General features: G+C 39.3%; 1 protein-coding gene across 1 annotated transcript in view; it reads left to right on the top strand.

Annotated features, from left to right (window-relative positions):
• The window catches only part of LOC126481415 (FAD-dependent oxidoreductase domain-containing protein 1-like), a 104,671-nt gene extending 86,353 nt beyond the window's left edge, over positions 1–18,318 (top strand). Inside the window, exon 9 of the mRNA XM_050105154.1 lies at positions 18,022–18,318. Coding sequence (XP_049961111.1) covers positions 18,022–18,161 — 140 coding nt within the window. The 3' untranslated portion in view covers positions 18,162–18,318. The remainder of the gene's footprint in view (positions 1–18,021) is intronic.
• The last annotated feature ends 903 nt before the right edge of the window (positions 18,319–19,221 follow it).

Genomic DNA, 19,221 nt, shown 5'->3' with positions numbered 1-19,221 from the left:
AATCTATAGAACTTCGTACCCCACCCAAACCATACACCCACACCTTTTACCTTCTTCCTAAGATCCACAAACCCAATCATCCTGGCTGTCCTATGAAGCACATACCAAACGTATACCTGCCTTAGCTGACCATCACCTGCAACCCACAGTACAAAGACATCCCTCTTTTATTAAAGACATAAACCATTTCCTAGATCATCTGAAATCCCTGCTCATCCCACTCCCACCTTGCTTTTCACCATTGATGTCACATTCCTCTATACCAACATCCCCCACAAACATGGTCTGTTTCCTCAATCAGTGTCCAACTGGTTCCAAACCAGATTTCCCGGACCATCACATCCAATTCTGGTACTGCTGATCCCTCCAAAAAACAACTTCAGAGTACACCACTTGTGATTCAATATTACCCTGGTCTTGAATGTATTAATCAGCTACTTCAACAAGGCCATGACTTCTTAAAATTGTCCCCTGGAGGAAAATTCATTCTGTCTGAGATTTTACCCGCCACACCTACAATAGCTTTCTGTTGCCATCCAAATTTCTGCAATATCCCTGTCGGACCCCATGCTCCTTGTGCATCCATCTCCCTACCCTATAGCTCCTAGTGCTGTGACCATCCCCACTGCAAGACTTGACCTGTGCACCCTCCTACCACTACCTATACCAGCCCTGTAACTGGCAAAACATATACTATCAAAGGGGTAGCCACCTGTAAAAGGACACATCATGTACCAGCTGTTATGTGGAAACTGTTCTGCTTTTTACATTGGCATGACTTACCATCAAGTTATTAGTTAGGATGAATGGGCATGGGCAGGGGTGTATACCAGCAACACACAATATCCTATTGTTGAGCATGCGCTACAACATGACAGTCACGACATCTACATCTACATCTACATCTACATTGATACTCCGCAAGCCACCCAACGGTGTGTGGCGGAGGGCACTTTACGTGCCACTGTCATTACCTCCCTTTCCTGTTCCAGTCGCGTATGGTTCGCGGGAAGAACGACTGTCTGAAAGCCTCCGTGCGCGCTCTAATCTCTCTAATTTTACATTCGTGATCTCCTCGGGAAGTATAAGTAGGGGGAAGCAATATATTCGATACCTCATCCAGAAACGCACCCTCTCGAAACCTGGCGAGCAAGCTACACCGCGATGCAGAGCGCCTCTCTTGCAGAGTCTGCCACTTGAGTTTATTAAACATCTCCGTAACGCTATCACGGTTACCAAATAACCCAGTGACGAAACGCGCCGCTCTTCTTTGGATCTTCTCTATCTCCTCCGTCAACCCGACCTGGTACGGATCCCACACTGATGAGCAATACTCAAGTATAGGTCGAACGAGTGTTTTGTAAGCCACCTCCTTTGTTGATGGACTACATTTTCTAAGCACTCTCCCAATGAATCTCAACCTGGTACCCGCCTTAGCAACAATTAATTTTATATGATCATTCCACTTCAAATCGTTCCGCACGCATACTCCCAGATATTTTACAGACGTAACTGCTACCAGTGTTTGTTCCGCTATCATATAATCATACAATAAAGGATCCTTCTTTCTATGTATTCGCAATACATTACATTTGTCTATGTTAAGGGTCAGTTGCCACTCCCTGCACCAAGTGTCTATCCGCTGCAGATCTTCCTGTATTTCGCTACAATTTTCTAATGCAGCAACTTCTCTGTATACTACAGCATCATCGGCGAAAAGCCGCATGGAACTTCCGACACTATCTACTAAGTCATTTATATATATTGTGAAAAGCAATGGTCCCATAACACTCCCCTGTGGCACGCCAGAGGTTACTTTAACGTCTGTAGACGTCTCTCCATTGATAACAACATGCTGTGTTCTGTTTGCTAAAAACACTTCAATCCAGCCACACAGCTGGTCTGATATTCCGTAGGCTCTTACTTTGTTTATCAGGCGACAGTGCGGAACTGTATCGAACGCCTTCCGGAAGTCAAGAAAAATAGCATCTACCTGGGAGCCTGTATCTAATATTTTCTGGGTCTCATGAACAAATAAGGCGAGTTGGGTCTCACACGATCGCTGTTTCCGGAATCCATGTTGATTCCTACATAGTAGATTCTGGGTTTCCAGAAATGACATGATACGCGAGCAAAAAACATGTTCTAAAATTCTACAAGAGATCGACGTAAGAGATATAGGTCTATAGTTTTGCGCATCTGCTCGACGACCCTTCTTGAAGACTGGGACTATCTGTGCTCTTTTCCAATCATTTGGAACCCTCCGTTCCTCTAGTGACTTGCGGTACACGGCTGTTAGAAGGGGGGCAAGTTCTTTCGCGTACTCTGTGTAGAATCGAATTGGTATCCCGTCAGGTCCAGTGGACTTTCCTCTATTGAGTGATTCCAGTTGCTTTTCTATTCCTTGGACACTTATTTCGATGTCAGCCATTTTTTCGTTTGTGCGAGGATTTAGAGAAGGAACTGCAGTGCGGTCTTCCTCTGTGAAACAGCTTTGGAAAAAGGTGTTTAGTATTTCAGCTTTACGCGTGTCATCCTCTGTTTCAATGCCATCATCATCCCGTAGTGTCTGGATATGTTGTTTCGAGCCACTTACTGATTTAACGTAAGACCAGAACTTCCTAGGATTTTCTGTCAAGTCGGTACATAGAATTTTACTTTCGAATTCAATGAACGCTTCACGCATAGCCCTCCTTACGCTAACTTTGACATCGTTTAGCTTCTGTTTGTCTGAGAGGTTTTGGCTGCGTTTAAACTTGGAGTGGAGCTCTCTTTGCTTTCGCAGTAGTTTCCTAACTTTGTTGTTGTACCACGGTGGGTTTTTCCCGTCCCTCACAGTTTTACTCGGCACGTACCTGTCTAAAACGCATTTTACGATTGCCTTGAACTTTTTCCATAAACACTCAACATTGTCAGTGTCGGAACAGAAATTTTCGTTTTGATCTGTTAGGTAGTCTGAAATCTGCCTTCTATTACTCTTGCTAAACAGATAAACCTTCCTCCCATTTTTTATATTCCTATTAACTTCCATATTCAGGGATGCTGCAACGGCCTTATGATCACTGATTCCCTGTTCTGTACATACAGATTCGAAAAGTTCGGGTCTGTTTGTTATCAGTAGGTCCAAGATGTTATCTCCACGAGTCGGTTCTCTGTTTAATTGCTCGAGGTAATTTTCGGATAGTGCACTCAGTATAATGTCACTCGATGCTCTGTCCCTACCACCCGTCCTAAACATCTGAGTGTCCCAGTCTATATCTGGTAAATTGAAATCTCCACCTAAGACTATAACATGCTGAGAAAATTTATGTGAAATGTATTCCAAATTTTCTCTCAGTTGTTCTGCCACTAATGCTGCTGAGTCGGGAGGTCGGTAAAAGGAGCCAATTATTAACCTAGTTCGGTTGTTTAGTGTAACCTCCACCCATAATAATTCACAGGAACTATCCACTTCTACTTCACTACAGGATAAACTACTACTAACAGCGATGAAAACTCCACCACCGGTTGCATGCAATCTATCCTTTCTAAACACCGTGTGTACCTTTGTAAAAATTTCGGCAGAATTTATCTCTGGCTTAAGCCAACTTTCTGTACCTATAACGATTTCAGCTTCGGTGCTTTCTATCAGCGCTTGAAGTTCCGGTACTTTACCAACGCAGCTTCGACAGTTGACAATTACAATACCGATTGCTGCTTGGTCCCCGCATGTCCTGACTTTGCCCCGCACCCGTTGAGGCTGTTGCCCTTTCTGTACTTGCCCAAGGCCATCTAACCTGCCTGTTTCACCACACGTGCCATCTGGATTCTTCCCCCCGACACCAGTTTCTCAGAACTCTGCAGTTGGGAACTTGTGCTATAACATGTCCTTAGTTCTTGTCACTCTCTTGGCCATAATTTATATTAATCTCTTCTATCTCAGTGTTTCTTCACAGTAACTACTCCTTTCTTCCCTCCAGTTTAGTTTTATACATCTTTCATTTTCTGACCTGTCTGTTTTTCACAGTCCACCTCCCACATCTGTTATGTGCAATGCACTTAGCTTTTCACTCTTATTAGCCGGCTGCTGTGGCCGAGCGGTTCTAGGCGGTTCAGTCCGGAACCGCGGTGCTGCTACAGTCGCAGGTTCGAATCCAGCCTCGGGCATGGATATGTGTGATGTCCTTAGGTTAGTTAGGTTTAAGTAGTTTTAAGTCTAGGGGACTGATGACCTCAGATGTTAAGTCCCATAATGCTTAGAGCCACTTCACTCTTATTAACTCATGCAGAAAGTTGTAGCAGTAATCTCTGTCTTGCATATTACCCTATCTTCTGCTGTGGAAGTTCTCAGGTTTTCAAATCTCATCCAGTGTCATCCCCAACAATCAATTTCATCCCATCTGGTAAGTCTCCCCTGACCTGCAGTTCTGGTTGATTTTTCTGAACTGTACTCCTTTTCCTAAACCTCTCCAGTCATTTTCCTTCAACTGTCTTCCTTCGTCTACAACCCTTCTGTCAGAAGAAGGAACTACTGTCTCTGAAAGCTTGCATAAGTATAACGTCCTTTTATGTGTGTCGTCCTGCTGCCGCTTGGTGAGTATATTTTTTTAATCTATCCAATTAATTATTTTTTAAGTATTAGATTGACAGAAACTCCTGAATGGCTGAATGGAACATATACAAGGTGTGTGAGAAAAGTAATAAGACCGACAACACTACAAGCGATCTGGCAACACTGTGCTGTTTTACTTGTGTAGTCTGGTATGTTCATCTCTTAAGGATGGTCAGTCCAAGTTTCAGCTCGTACAGCCATCATGTGATTTTTGAGAATGCCATCAGTGAAGTTGTTTTTTCGTTGTGTATTAGTTGAATTTAGAACAACACTATGGCATCAAGTTTTGTGTTAAGCTCAGGGAATCCAGGAGTGTGGTCTTTGACAAATTGAAACTGACCTATGGCGGACATTCCGTATCAAGAACACAAGATTTTTGCTGGCACAAATCGTTTCTGGAAGGCTGAGAACATGAAGAAGATAAATCTCACTCAGGGAGACCATTAAGTTTGAAAACTGATGAAAACGTTGAACGTTTGCATGCGTTTGTGAGATCAGACTGATGTTTAACAATAAGGATGATGGGTGACTGATTAAACTTGGACATTTTTGCTGTACATGAAGTATTGACCAAAGTTTTGCAGAAGTGAAAGATTTGTGCCAAGATGGTGCTGAAAAACCTCACAAGGACAATCAAAGAAACATGTGCAATGATCTTCTTGAGAAGACTGCCAATTACCACTAATGGTTCAGTTCTGTGATTGCAGGTGATGAATCTTGGGTTTTTGAAGACAATAATGGTACAAAGTGGCAAAGTGAGGAGTGGCACACTGGGACATCTCCTCAACCTAAAACACTTGGTTTGAGCAAATAAAAGATCAAAACAGTGCTGATTTGCTTTTTTGACACTAGTGGTATCATGCATAAAGAATTTATTCCCCCATAACAAACTGTCAACCAAGTCTTTTACATAGTTTTCCTTGAAATGTTTAGGCAAATGGTGAACTGAGTGAGACTGGACATTGCAGACAAGTGGATGCTGCATCGTGACAATGCCCCTTTCACACGGCCATTTCTGTTATGGAATTTTTGCCCTCAAAAGGCATTTGTATGTTTCCACAGCCCCTCCACTCACCTGATCTGAGTGTTTGTGACTTTTTCCTTTTCCCAGAATTGAACAATGAGACTGGGAACGATAACTCTGCCATTGTATAGCTACCGAACGGAACTACTTTGTAGGAGCAATATTGTTGTTTGAAAAAAATAAAAACTTTGGTAGATTAAAAAAACCAATTTCATTACTTTTCTCACACAATTCATATATGAGGGGCTCAGAGCAAAAGTGGACCAAATAAAAAAAAAACAAAAAAACAAAAAAATCCTGGTTTTATGACAGTTGAATTCAAAATACCAATAATTATTCAGAGCAATGGTGAACAAAGTTTGTAGTGCGATATTCAGGATTCAGTAGTTCCCTGGTGCTCTGAGACAATAATGTGATCTTTCAGAGCAATGATGAGTGTCATAGTTGAGTGTCCAGTCTGCATTGTACAGTGTTTATACTGAACAAAACTGTACATAATATAGCAGCAAGACATGGTAGTTTAATGTCAGGCTATGCTGTAGGGCAAGGTTTTCATGCCAGAGCTTCTAGTACAGAGGACAGATATCATGCAGTGGATTTCTTGGCTGTATGTAAGCATAATTTTGTAGCTGGCATGAGTGAGATTGTTAGGAATGATTTTATAAAGAGGAAGTTAGTAGAGGCAGCTCCGATCTGGCCTAACAACAACCCTTAGCAATTTGTAGACTACAAAGCATGTGGGGCAGTACATCTATTCCCCAGAGGATTGGTTCAGGATTGTAAAATCTGCAAAATGAAAGGCACTGAATTTTGAAGTCACTGTAATGAAAATTACAAAAAATAAAAAAAAGTAGAGGCAATTTCAAACGACAAGCAAACTATTGATAGCTATGAGGTAAATTGGTTAAAAGGTATGAAAGAGGCATGCATTTTACAATGACATTTAAAGAGACAGAAATTTTGTGGGATTCAGTGAGATAAATTTTGTGAAGAAGAAGAGGAAAGGAAATAAACTAAAGTCATCAGCCAGTGTCCATCAGGAACAACTGTACAAGAGTCAGAGGTCAGTTACAAATGAAAAGAGAAGGAAATGCTTATTTTAATGAATTTCATGCATACTGCAAGAATCTTCCAACTCTAGAGATTGCTTCAAGAGGAAGTTCATAAAATAACCAGCAAGATTTTCATGAATGTGGTAATTCAGTAAGTGAGGATGAGATACTGTTTGTGTGAAGAAAAAGAAGAATAAGAATAAGAAGAGGAAATGTTAAGTGAACTTGATTGTAGGTTTTTAGTTGCATAATTAATTAGAAGACAAAAAATAAGAGGGCACCTTAAAATAGAGAAAGAAACAGAGCAACAGGTTTAATTGCGTTTGAAGCCATTAGTGAAAATTGTTCAGTGCACTAGTGAACAATGCCCAGTAAATTGAAATTAGGCTGTAAAAAACATTTTTATCTTAATGAAAATGTCTGGATACCGTGTATCCTAGATTGGCTTGTACTTGTTCTTTTTCGCTATAAAAATTAATTTGAGAGTCTATTATCCTTTTAGAACACTTTATTGCATAGATTGCAAATTTAATTACATAGCTAACCAGTTTCAGCCAGTTCAATGGCCATCTTCAGATCGGGTGTAATGGTTTACAATGAAGTACAGATCAATAAATCTTATCCAAAGCAAAAATGTAGTAATACAATGAAGTAGAGTATATAACCTGTACAGTACGCTGTTAAGGGGGTAGGATGACAAACTTGCTGACTTTGAGCAGTAAAGGCACCACAGGATATTTTAATTTCCACTGTGTATACTTTTACAAATAAATTCACAAAACTTTGTCAGAATGACCAGGAAGGATTCAGGATTCACACTCATCGAATTTTCCAAATCTATTAAAAACTGTGGTAAAAAAATGAGATAATTAACTATAAAATTTGAGTTTTTTCTAAACATGAAGTTTAAAATGTAACAGCTCATTCATTTTTTCATAAATTAAATAAATTCAGAGTTCCATACACCTGTGAGTATGGCTTGTACGCTGTACAAAATTCATCGAAGAATCTCTCTTACTTATGTAGCAGAGTGTACCTATAGCAACAAATGCAGCCAATAGTAAGTGACAAAAATGATGAAATTTCACCTGTAAAAAAAGTTTATTTTGCTATGTTTTTGAACTTCCACTGCTATGAGTGTGAATGCTGAATCCTTCCAGGTCATGCTGACAAAGTTTTATGAATGTATTTGTAAAAGTATAGACAATGGAAATTAAAATGTCCTGTAGCACCTCTCCTGCTCCAAGCTGGCGCAGTTTGATGCCCTACCCTGTTTAAGTATCTTTTTGCATGTTTGTGTTCAACACACACACACACACACACACACACACACACACAAAATAAAATAAATTATGGAACTGTTCCAAAGTCGTCTTAACATTTACACCATTGTGATATATGTACATTACCTATCCATAACCACAAAACTTCCAAAATATTAGATGTTGTATAGAGTTCTGAAAACTCTCACACTGTGCAGATGAACAATGCAGAATCCCATGTGTATGATGATCTTACAGTTTCTGAGTTAATAACCATAAGCAATATAGCACACCATACTGCATGGCACAGAAACCAGTTGAAGTCGTCCACTGACAGAAACAGGCAAACTAACTGCTGCAGATTGTTTAGGCCTTAAGTCATAGCTGTTGTCACCAGGTGGCAATACAGTATGATCCATCTAACATGTGAGGTTACAACACTGCTTTTCCGCTATAAATTAAATAAAAGACATCAGTTACCTAAAGTCTGTTGGTAGCCATTAGACAATATGTCAAACATAACCATGTATAATACAATATAATGGAACTTGTTACCTAAACTTAAATACTTAAAACATAAGCTGCACAGATATTTAAGGTAAGAGATTTAAGTTCATTTATCAAAATCTGTTGCCTGAAAATGCCGTGGGATGGTCAAAAATGTATGTAAACAACCTGACATGCAGAAATATGTTAAATACTTTAAAATATATGAGTTGCACAGACCCTTAGGGTATGAGATCCGAGTTCATTTTATCAAATTTGTTACACGAAAATGCCATGATACAGAGCACTACCAGTGCAATTTCATATAAACAATCTTACATCCAGTGATTAAATAGATAGGAACTTTTGACAATAACTACATTCCATTTCACGAACAGAACAGGTAATGAGAATGTTACAAACCTAGAAATATATTTTTACATTACCTGTCTCTACTGTTCATATACCAGAACACATTACGTCAATAAAGCAGTAGATATTATTCCAACATACAGTATTATAAAATACAACCAGAACAGGTACATGGTAAAGTCTTGCAAACCTTGTATTATGTTTCAGGATATATACTCTACCTTCCATATGCTGGAGGACATTACATCAATACAGCAATAGACAGTATTTTTATTCTGTATCATGAGACAGAGTTATGGTGACATTATGAAATACAACTTCCCTTAAGTATAAACTTTAGGGAAGCTTTGTTTGACCTATTCCTTCCCAAGTTCAAATCCTGTCTAGTTGATGTAAATTACAGTGAAACCCTATGTGTTCAGGCACCCCAGTTTCTCTGCAATGATCGAGAGCTGTCACCTGTCTCCCTGTTCTGTATAGGTAGTTGGGTCATCTAGGCATGCTCATAGTTTGTCTTTAACTTATGGGAAAAAGTCATATATATACATACCAGTGGTCCTATGTTCCAGTCATTCCACCATTCATCTGTTCTTCAGGTCCAGAATTGGATTTTGTTATTGATATTTACCCCTGTAATCACTTGCAGTTGGTAGAGTCTGTGTCAATGCAGCCAGTAGCCTGCTACCCTGTACTACTGATGCGGCAGATCCCCAGCATTACCAGTATAGCTTTGACAGGTGTTGTACTGAAGGCCCCAGTAAGCATGAGAAGTACACCCCTCTGTACTCATCTAAGGATGGATCTGCAGTTCTTGAATCAGAGCTGATGTGTCCATGCACTGGTTGCCAAGCCAACTATAGCATTGAAGACAGTGTTGTTGTGTGCCCTAAGAGCATCCAACAGTTACTTATAATTGGTGGTACTGGCTCACACAGACATTTGTGCATAATATTCACTGCTTTTTCTATGGGTAGCTTAATACACTCAAAAAGGAAGGAAGGAAAGAAAGAAAGAAAGAAAGAAGAAGATGCACCATGAAGGAATTATCCAAATGGGGAAAAACTCGGTAGATATGATGTAGATGTACATACAAACAAATGATTACAATTTCAGAAAATATGGATGATTTATTCAAGAGAAAGAAGTTCAGATGCATTGGGCAACCTCTGGCCATTATGTAAATGGTTATTCGGATTGGTCTTGATTGATAGATTTGTTGGACGTCCTCCTGAGAGACATCATGCCAAATTCTGTCCAGTTGGCATGTCAGAACATCAACATCTTTGGATGGTTGGTGGGCCCTGCCCCTAATGCTCCAAACATTCTCAATTTGGGAGAGATCTGGTGACCTTGCTGGCAAAGATAGGGTTTGCCAAGGATGAAGAAAAGCAGTAGAAACTCTCACAGTGTCTGGACATGCATTACCTTGCAGGAATGTAAGTAAGTCCAGAATGATTTGTCATGAATGGCAACAAAATGGGGCATAGAATATTGTCAACGTACTGCTATGCTGTAAGGATGCAGCAGATGACAACCAAAGGGGTCTTGATATGAAAAGAAATGGCAATCCAGATCTTCAGTCCTGGTTGTCAGGCCATATGGTGGGCAACAGTTATGTTAGCTTCCCACCACTGTCAGGAGCATCTCCAGACACGTCTTCACTGGTTGTTGGAGCTCAGTTTGAAGCAGGATTCATGACTAAAGACAATTATACTCCAGTCAATAAGATTCCACGCCATGGATGTGTGTGGAGAAGCGTCGCACACCAGTGGGATACCAACCTGATTGTCACATGCATGTGGCCCAACAGCTAGGAGTAGTGGTCTGTGGTGCCATTTGATTGTCGTCTGTGTTATAATTTGTAAGGGCACCTACTAAAATTCTTATTCAGATTATGTACAGTCTTGTGTGCCGTCTGTCTCTTCTGAGTTAGCTCCACCTGCTGTTTACCTGTCACTCGCTCACGAACTCAGTGTTGTGCTGGCAGCCGCCCATGTCAGTTCTTACTGAAATGCATCAGATCGTTCAGTTTCAGCATTTCGTTGACAGGGAACATCAATTTTATTTAAATTCCTTAAAGCATTTATTAATGGTTCTGTCAATAATTGCAGTTATTTGTTAGGTGAATAGTTTCTAACCCTTACAGGTTCATTTTCAAGCCTGGCCCACTGAGGCTACAAAAACAGTACATCGTTGTCAGTGAACAGTGAGTACAAAAGTGGTTCTTCTTCTGTAGTGGTCAATCCAAGGATTGGTTTGCAACACCTACAATGGCAGCTTGTCTCCATTCTGTGCGTCTTTCAGCTTTTCTCTTCATTTCTTTATAGGCGTTACATCCCACATCTTTCATGATTTGATCCATGTACCTCAGTCGTGGTCTTCCTCTTGGTCTTTTTCCATCAACATATCCCTCTATGATTGTGTTCAGGAGTCCTTTATGTCTTAATAGATGGCCTGTAAATTGCACTCTTCTTTTAACAATGAAACTCCAGAAGCTTCTCTTCTCACCTGCTCTTTCCAGAACCACTTTGTGACCTTGTCGATCCATTTTATTTTGAGCATGCGCCTATAGCACCACATTTCAAAAGAATTTAGCTTCTGGTCTTCCTCTGTCCCGAGAGTCCATGTTTCACACCCATAGCATGCCACACTCCACACATATGATTTCAAAAATCTTTTCCTGATATCAAGGCTGATGCTCTTAGATGTTAATATGTTTTTCTTCTTGTTAAAAGCAGCCTTTGCTTGAGCTATTCTACTTCTCACTTCTGCCTTGCTCCTTCCATCCCTGGTAATATTACTGCCCAGATAAGTAAATTTATCAACTTGTTCAAGCAGTTCATTGCCTACATGAACTTGGACTTTCACTTGATCTTCTTTGTCGCACGCCATTACTTTTGTTTTTGCTTTATTAATTCTCATATTATATTCTTCACCCATAACTTTATCCATTCTATTCAGTAGGACTACAAGATCTTCTTCACTTTCAGCCAGGACAGCTATATCATCGGCATATCTTATCATATCTATTCGTTGGCCATGAATTACTACACCTGTCTGTGAATTTTCCCTTACTTTTTTCAGCGCCTCTTCGATGTATACGTTAAAGATAACAGGGGATAGTGCGCAACCTTGTCGGACACCTCTCCGTATCTGCACCTCTTCTTGTTTTGTCCGTCCACGGATAACTGCTGTCTCGTTTTTGTACAGGTTCCATATCATTTTTCTATCTTTATGGTCTATTCCTACTTTTTTGAGTACCTCAAACATCTTATCCCATTTAACATTATCAAAGGCTTTCTCTACATCTACAAAAGCTATGTATGTTTTCAGGTTCTTATCTAGTCGTTTCTCTATTATTAGTTTTAGAGCAAATATTGCTTCTCTGGTTCCTCTATCTTTCCGGAATCCAAACTGGTCTTCGGAGAGTGTAGCTTCGACTTTTTGTTCTATGCATTTTAGGATAATTGAGGTTAATATTTTAGAGGTGTGAGTAACTAGGCTGAGCGTCCTATAATTTTCACATCTTGTAGCATTTGCCTTCTTTGGAATGGGGATCATAATGTTTTTCTCAAAGTCTGTAGGAATTTTACCCTGCTCGTACATGTTGAAAACAAGATTATACAACTCCTGATTCACTTTTGCTCCTCCAGATTTCAGAAGTTCGGCTGGGATATTGTCTATACCAGGCGATTTGTTGTTTTTCAATTTTTTCAGAGCTAGTTCAAACTCTTCCTTTAATATAGGTTCACCTATGTTGTGTGCATCTACTTCTGTTTCTTCTTCCATGATGTTTTCAGACAAGTCTGGTCCGCTGTACAGTTTTCCTATATATTGTTTCCATCTTCTTGCAACTTCATCATCGTCATCCAACATATTGCCATTTTCATCCATCACAGCCCTACACTTGTTTCTTCTGTCTCCAAAGCAATGTCTCACACTTTTATAGGCCTTGTCGATATTTCCCTTGCTCACGTTGTCCTCAACTGAAATACACAGATCATCAAGGTATTTTTCTCTTGTTTGTTTTGCCTCTCTGTTGATTCTGTTTTTCAGACTCTTGTATTTCTCTTGGTCTTCCTTCTTCACAGAATTTTTTAATTTCCTTCTTTCTTCCATCATATTTAGTAGGTCATTAGTGATCCATTCCTTCCTTTTCTCTGTCCTTTCTTTTCCTATTACTTCGTCTGCTACTTCTAAAATACCAGTTTTTATTTTTTCCCAGCTGCTTTGGATGTCATTGCAGCCCTGTGTATTTGTTTTCTTGTCTGTTTCTAGTTGATAGTGCTTCAGTGTATTTTCGTTTTTCAGGTTTGTCAAATCCCATTTACATGTACTTCTTTTTTTAATGTTCTTTAATTTTAGTTCAGTCGTCATCATAACGAGTATGTGGTCACTTTCCACATCACAGCCTGGATATGATCTGCTGTCCTTAACTCGGTTTTTAAATCTTTGCTTCACTAATATGAAGTCAATTTGATATCTGTTAATGTCACCAGGCATTTTCCAAGTATATCTTCTTCTTGGATGATGATTAAAGAAGGTATTTGTAATGCAAAGTTTATTTCTTTGGCAGAATTCTACAAGTTTCTCCCCTCTTTCATTTCTTAATCCTAATCCAAAATTCCCTGCCACATCCTCTTCTTTACCTTCCCCAACAACGGCATTCATATCTCCCATGATGACAAGTTTTACAGCTCCTTTAATTCTGCCAATTACTTCTTCAAGGTGGTCATACATCATGTCGATTTCATCATCCTCGTGCATCGTAGTTGGCATGTATACTTGGATTATGATTGTGTCTCTTGGTTTAGTTTCCAATCGGACATAAATTTCCTCTCACTATGTTGAACAAATCCTTTTACTCTTAACCCTATCTCTTTATTGAGGATAATTCCCACTCCTGCAATCCCGGGATTGTCTTGTGCTGTTCCAGTGTGTATGATTCTGTAATCTCCTGACCAAAAGTCGCCAGTGTTTGGCCATCTCATTTCTGAGACTCCCAGTACATCAATATCCATTCGTTTCATTTCCATTTTCAAGTTTTCCAGTTTACCACATTTAAGAAGTGAGTTGACGTTCCATGTTGCTATCCTTCTTATATTAATGCTTTTGTATTTTGGTATCTCTCTAGTTGTCCCCGCCCAGAGATCCGGATGGGGGACTATTTTACCTCCGGAGAATTTAACCAAATAGCTTTCCATCATAAGCTGTTGATACTTGGGATACCCGCCTGGGTCTTTAATGGAGTGGTTTCCCGTTGCCTTCTCCATTCTATGCCGTTGGCCACCTTGTGGCTCCTCCGCCTTTAGGAGCAGTTTCCCACCCCAAGGGCAAGAGAGTGCCCTTCCTTCTAGCCGCTCATCCGCTCTCCTAGAAGGCCAATGGCAATTGATACAAGGTAATCTCCTTATCCCGGGAGATATTCGGCTCAGTAGAAGTATAGGTTGGACATAGAAGACCCCCTAGCCCTCGAAACCTAATAGCGTCAGGGTCGGAAAAGAACAAGAGTTGGCCGAGGGTGGCCAAATAGGAAAGATAAAAGTGAGGAGCCTGGAATAAGTAAGTGGAAGCAATGCCAGGACTCAGCTCGGGACCCCGTGGTCGCCAGCCACGTACTCACTAGGTGTGAGTCCCTGAAGCAAAAGTGGTATTACAATAAAAAGTTGAAATGTAACAGAAATTAATTATTTGAATATAAACATACCTGCACTGACAGTGCCTGATCTTAATAATAAACTTTGAGTAGCAACACACGCTCTATAAATGTTTGCAGGCTGGATGCCGCAATCCACACATGCCCATTACCAAGTGAAAATCAAACTGAGGGTTAACGTAGCCATCAGCACCAGGAAACTTTCTAGGGCACTAGTGTTGCGCCTCACATACAAGCGCACGTCCGCGGCCAATGGGCATGTTGCGCTTTTCATGGGCAGGAGTCTAAGCACCTTTATTAAAGCTGACCTCAGTACTGAGAATGACAACATACAAATGCTAGTGTGAATGTGTACTTGTCAAATATTTGAACAGAAAACAAGCATTTCATGTTCAAGTGTGCGTCCACGGCCAGTAGACGCATCAAATTAAAATGTGGCGCCATCAAAAGTTTCCCGGTGCTGTTGGGTATATTGACTTCCAGTTTGATTTTGACTCGGCAACAGGCATGCGTGGATTGTGGTATTCATCCTTCAAAAATTTATAGAGCATGTGTTGTCACTCAGTGTTCGTTATTAAAATCACTATCAGTGCTGGTACGTTTGTATTCAAATAATTAATTTCTGTTACTTTTGAAATTTTTGTTCTAATACCACATTTGTTTTCACTCTTCACTGACAACTATGTATGTATGTATTGTTACTATAGCCTCGGTGGGTCAGGCTTGAAAATGAACCTGTAAAGGCTCAAAACTAGTCGTCTCATAAATAACTGCAACTGTTGACAGAACCATTAAAAATGCTTTAAGGAATGCATCAGATCCATTCCAATAAGACTTGTTTTATTTACTTTGTGTTCCTTCATCATTCTTTTACTCATTCTAATTTATTTTGTGGCTTCTTTTTGTTGTTATTTTCACTATGTCATGTCTGTTGATTGTGACCACTATTTAACATTGCCATTCATTTTCAAGTCCCTTTTCCATGTTTAGCAAAATTATTGTTGTTTTAGCTGAATTTCCTTTGTGGCTGTCTTCTTCATTCCACCAGTTTTAAATTTTGACTTTCATCACTATCTTGACGAAGTTGTTACAACCTGAGTAAGATTGATGAGGCATTCAGTACACACAACTTTTTCCCATAAATAATCTGAAAATAAGTAAGTCGACTACTGTTTTTCATTTGCTTTTATCAGTTACATATTTTGTATATCACATTACACTATCTCCTCCCTAGATTCTTGTTATTTCTATAAATACTTTTGTATTTTTAATTCCCCCACGTGCTATTCTTCTTTATTTAGATGCAATTATAACATTGTGGAACTGGTAGTACCGTTAAAGGATCATACAGCAGCTGTCTGTAATTGTAGGGTTTCCAATCTAAGATAATTGCCCTTTGAGTAACATTTAGGATTTTTTTTGTGCTGCTATGGATAGTTTGCATTTGAACACCACTGCCATACACACTGGAGCACACCACTAACCCTTTCCTCCAGATTCGCCCAAGAGTGTGCAGATACTGCCATCAGTACATAGTATACTTACACCACCATTCCACCAACAGTGCTCTCCTCATTGAGGGGAATCAGGAGGGGTTCAATAGTTAAACCCCAGAAGATAGGGAGGACGACGTTTCAATCCCGCGTCCTGGTTTAGGTTTTCCGTGATTTCCCTAAATCACTCCAGGCAAATGCCGGGATGGTTCCTTTGAAAGGGCACGGCCGAATTCTTTCCCCATCCTTCCCTAATCCGATGAGACTGATGACCTCGCTGTTCGGTCTCTTCCCCCAAACAACCCAACCCAGAAGATAGGACAACCTAAAGAGCCTTTTGGGCAGCATTTTGTCCAGGTACTGAAATTGAGACCAGCAAAGCAAAAGCAGAAATACTTAATCTGTATTCAAATTTTGTTTTAGGAAGGAAATAAACACGGGTATCGTTACAGTTCAATTCCTGTACCACTCCAAAGAAGAGTGAAAAAGATATTGGTGTCAGTGGCATAAAAACCGTGAAAATCAAACTTAGCTCTGTGGTCTGATGGAATCCTTATCAGATTCTATGGTGAATTTCCAGATTATGTTAGCCTTCCTGTTAACTATAATATGCCAGTGGGTCTCTGGTCAAAAAACTGTGCATATTGGATGGAAGAAAACACAGGCCACACGCATTTATAAGGGCAGCAGAAGTGATCACAAAACTAATGTCCAGTATCTGTGAAACGCATTTGTTTTAGAATCTTGGAATAAATCTGAGATTAAATGCAATAAGGTATCTCAAACAGAATGACCTCCTTTATGCCAATCAGAAGAGATTCAAAAAATATTGATCATGTGGAGCCCAACTCGCACTTTTCCAATGATATTCTGAAAGCCATGGATCAAGGCAGTCAGATAGGTGCATTGTTTCTCAACGTCCTGAAGGCATTTGACTCCATACCGCATTTATGCTTATTAGTGAAAGTATGATAATATTGTTATCAAGTGGGATTTGTGATTGGAAGGAGAATTTCTTGGTGGGGACACAGCATATTGTGTTAGAAGAAGAATCATTGACATGTAGGAATAACTCCAGGTGTGCCCTGGAAAAGTGTATTGGTACCCTTGCTGTTCAGTTTGTATATTAGAGACAATATTAACAGTAATCTCAGATTTTTCACAGATGGTGGAGTTGTCTATAATGAAGACTGTCTAAAAAAGCAGCACAAATATTCAGACAAATCTTGATAAGATTTGAAAGTGGTGCAAAGATTGGCAAGTTGATTTAAGTGTTTTTGAAATATAAAATTGTGCACTTCATAAAACAAAAAAACATAGTATTGCATACTAAAATATCAGTGAGCTGCTGTTGGAATTTGTGAACTCATGCAAGCACCTGGGTATAAAAATTTGTAAGTATATGAAATGAAATGAACACACAGGTTCACTTACGGGTAACTCAGATGGCAGACTGTGGTTCATTTGTAAAATACTAAGCAAATGCAATCAGTCTCCAGAACAGATTGCATACAAAACACTCATGCTACCTGGTTTAGAATATTACTCAAGCATGTGGTACCTGTAGCAAATACAAATAACAGGGTATATTGAATGTATACAAAAAGGTCAGCACAAATGATCACAGGTTTGTTTGACCCATGGAAGAATGTCACAAATCTGGTAATATACTACGACCCCTACCATCGCTCCCACAGGCATCATAAAGACAACATTAGACTATTACAGCATGCACAGGAGTGTTTAAGAAGTAATTCTTCTCACACTAAATACTTCAATGGAATGAGAAAATACCCTAACAACAAGTTCAATGAGAAGTATCCTCTACTGGGCACTTCACAGTGTTCTAGACCTGAGCCATCTGAAATTATCTAATTAAATTTGTGGTTATAAATGCAGTAACCAGTTACGTCGTATCTGATTATTACAGAGAAATATATGCAGAATCATAATTTACATCTGACGTGATTTCAGTTATTTGGGCTAATTTTAATTTGTAAAATCAATGAAAATTTTTTTGTACCACTGAATACTCTTATCCAAACATAATCCTCATTTGACTGTGTTTCTCAACTTTTGCTACAGGTATACAGCAAGCACCTGCTGTTGGACGTGCTGTTATGGAAATGATGTTTGAAGGTGGATTCAAGACAATAGATTTGAGTCGTTTTGGATTTGATAGGCTAATGTATAATGAGTTGCTAAGGGAAGTGAACATCATATGATTGCAAATCATTCCATTACATGGTAATGAGATCTGAATATTAAATAGTAGTGTAATTATAAAACACTGTATTTTCTCATCTGAATATAAAAACGAGTTTTTCATTGTAAAATATTGTATCATAAAAATGATCAAATATTCAAACACTTAATAAAAGAGAAAATTTATTCAACATGCAAAAATAATTAAATTCAATTTGTCTACCTGCTAGTGTAGAATTATAGCAAGCAGAATTGGACAGCGATTTACGTAAAGAAAAATATAAATTTTACTGACCTACCTGACTTAACTCAAGTTAATGTAAAGAAAAGACTGTTAGATTGCAGCTATAAAAATTACCAAATTCAGATTGGTTATTGCTAAAAAATGTTAACCTATCACCACCTGGAAATTTTGAACTTCTATATAAATTAATTGGAATCATTGCTAAACAAAGGGGAAAAAATGGAGTGTGATATGGTACTCTGTGAAGAGCTCAACATTGATTTTCTCCCAAACAGTATAAACAGGGAGACCCTTATGAGCCTTGCTCCAGGCCGCAGTTTAAATGTTGAAGTAGATACTGCCATCCGCGTAACAGACACGTGTGAAACATCTCTAGATCAATTTTGTGTCAAGAAGAGTTTATGCAGCACTTTCCCAAAATTTTCAATGCAGCCTTTAGTGATTACCTAACTCAGATACCAAGCTTGAAAGTAAAATGCAGTATTGGGCACAACCTGTCTTTAAAAACAACAGTTAAATATTATGGTCAGGATATATAAACTATTTCAACAGTTCACTAACAGTCATTACACACACACACACACACACACACACACACACACACACACATACACATATAATAGAGGGAAACATTCCACGTGGGAAAAATATATCTAAAAACAAAGATGATAAGACTTACCAAACAAAAGCGCTGGCAGGTCGATAGACACACAAACAAACACGAACATACACACAAAATTCAAGCTTTCGCAACAAACGGTTGCTTCATCAGGAAAGAGGGAAGGAGAGGGAAAGACGAAAGGATGTGGGTTTTAAGGGAGAGGGTAAGGAGTCAT

The sequence above is a fragment of the Schistocerca serialis genome, chromosome 5 (genome assembly GCF_023864345.2).
Source record: "Schistocerca serialis cubense isolate TAMUIC-IGC-003099 chromosome 5, iqSchSeri2.2, whole genome shotgun sequence".
NCBI lineage: Eukaryota > Metazoa > Arthropoda > Insecta > Orthoptera > Acrididae > Schistocerca > Schistocerca serialis.
The sequence above is the reverse complement of the archived record's forward strand: the minus strand, read 5'-3'. Positions and strand labels throughout refer to the sequence as shown.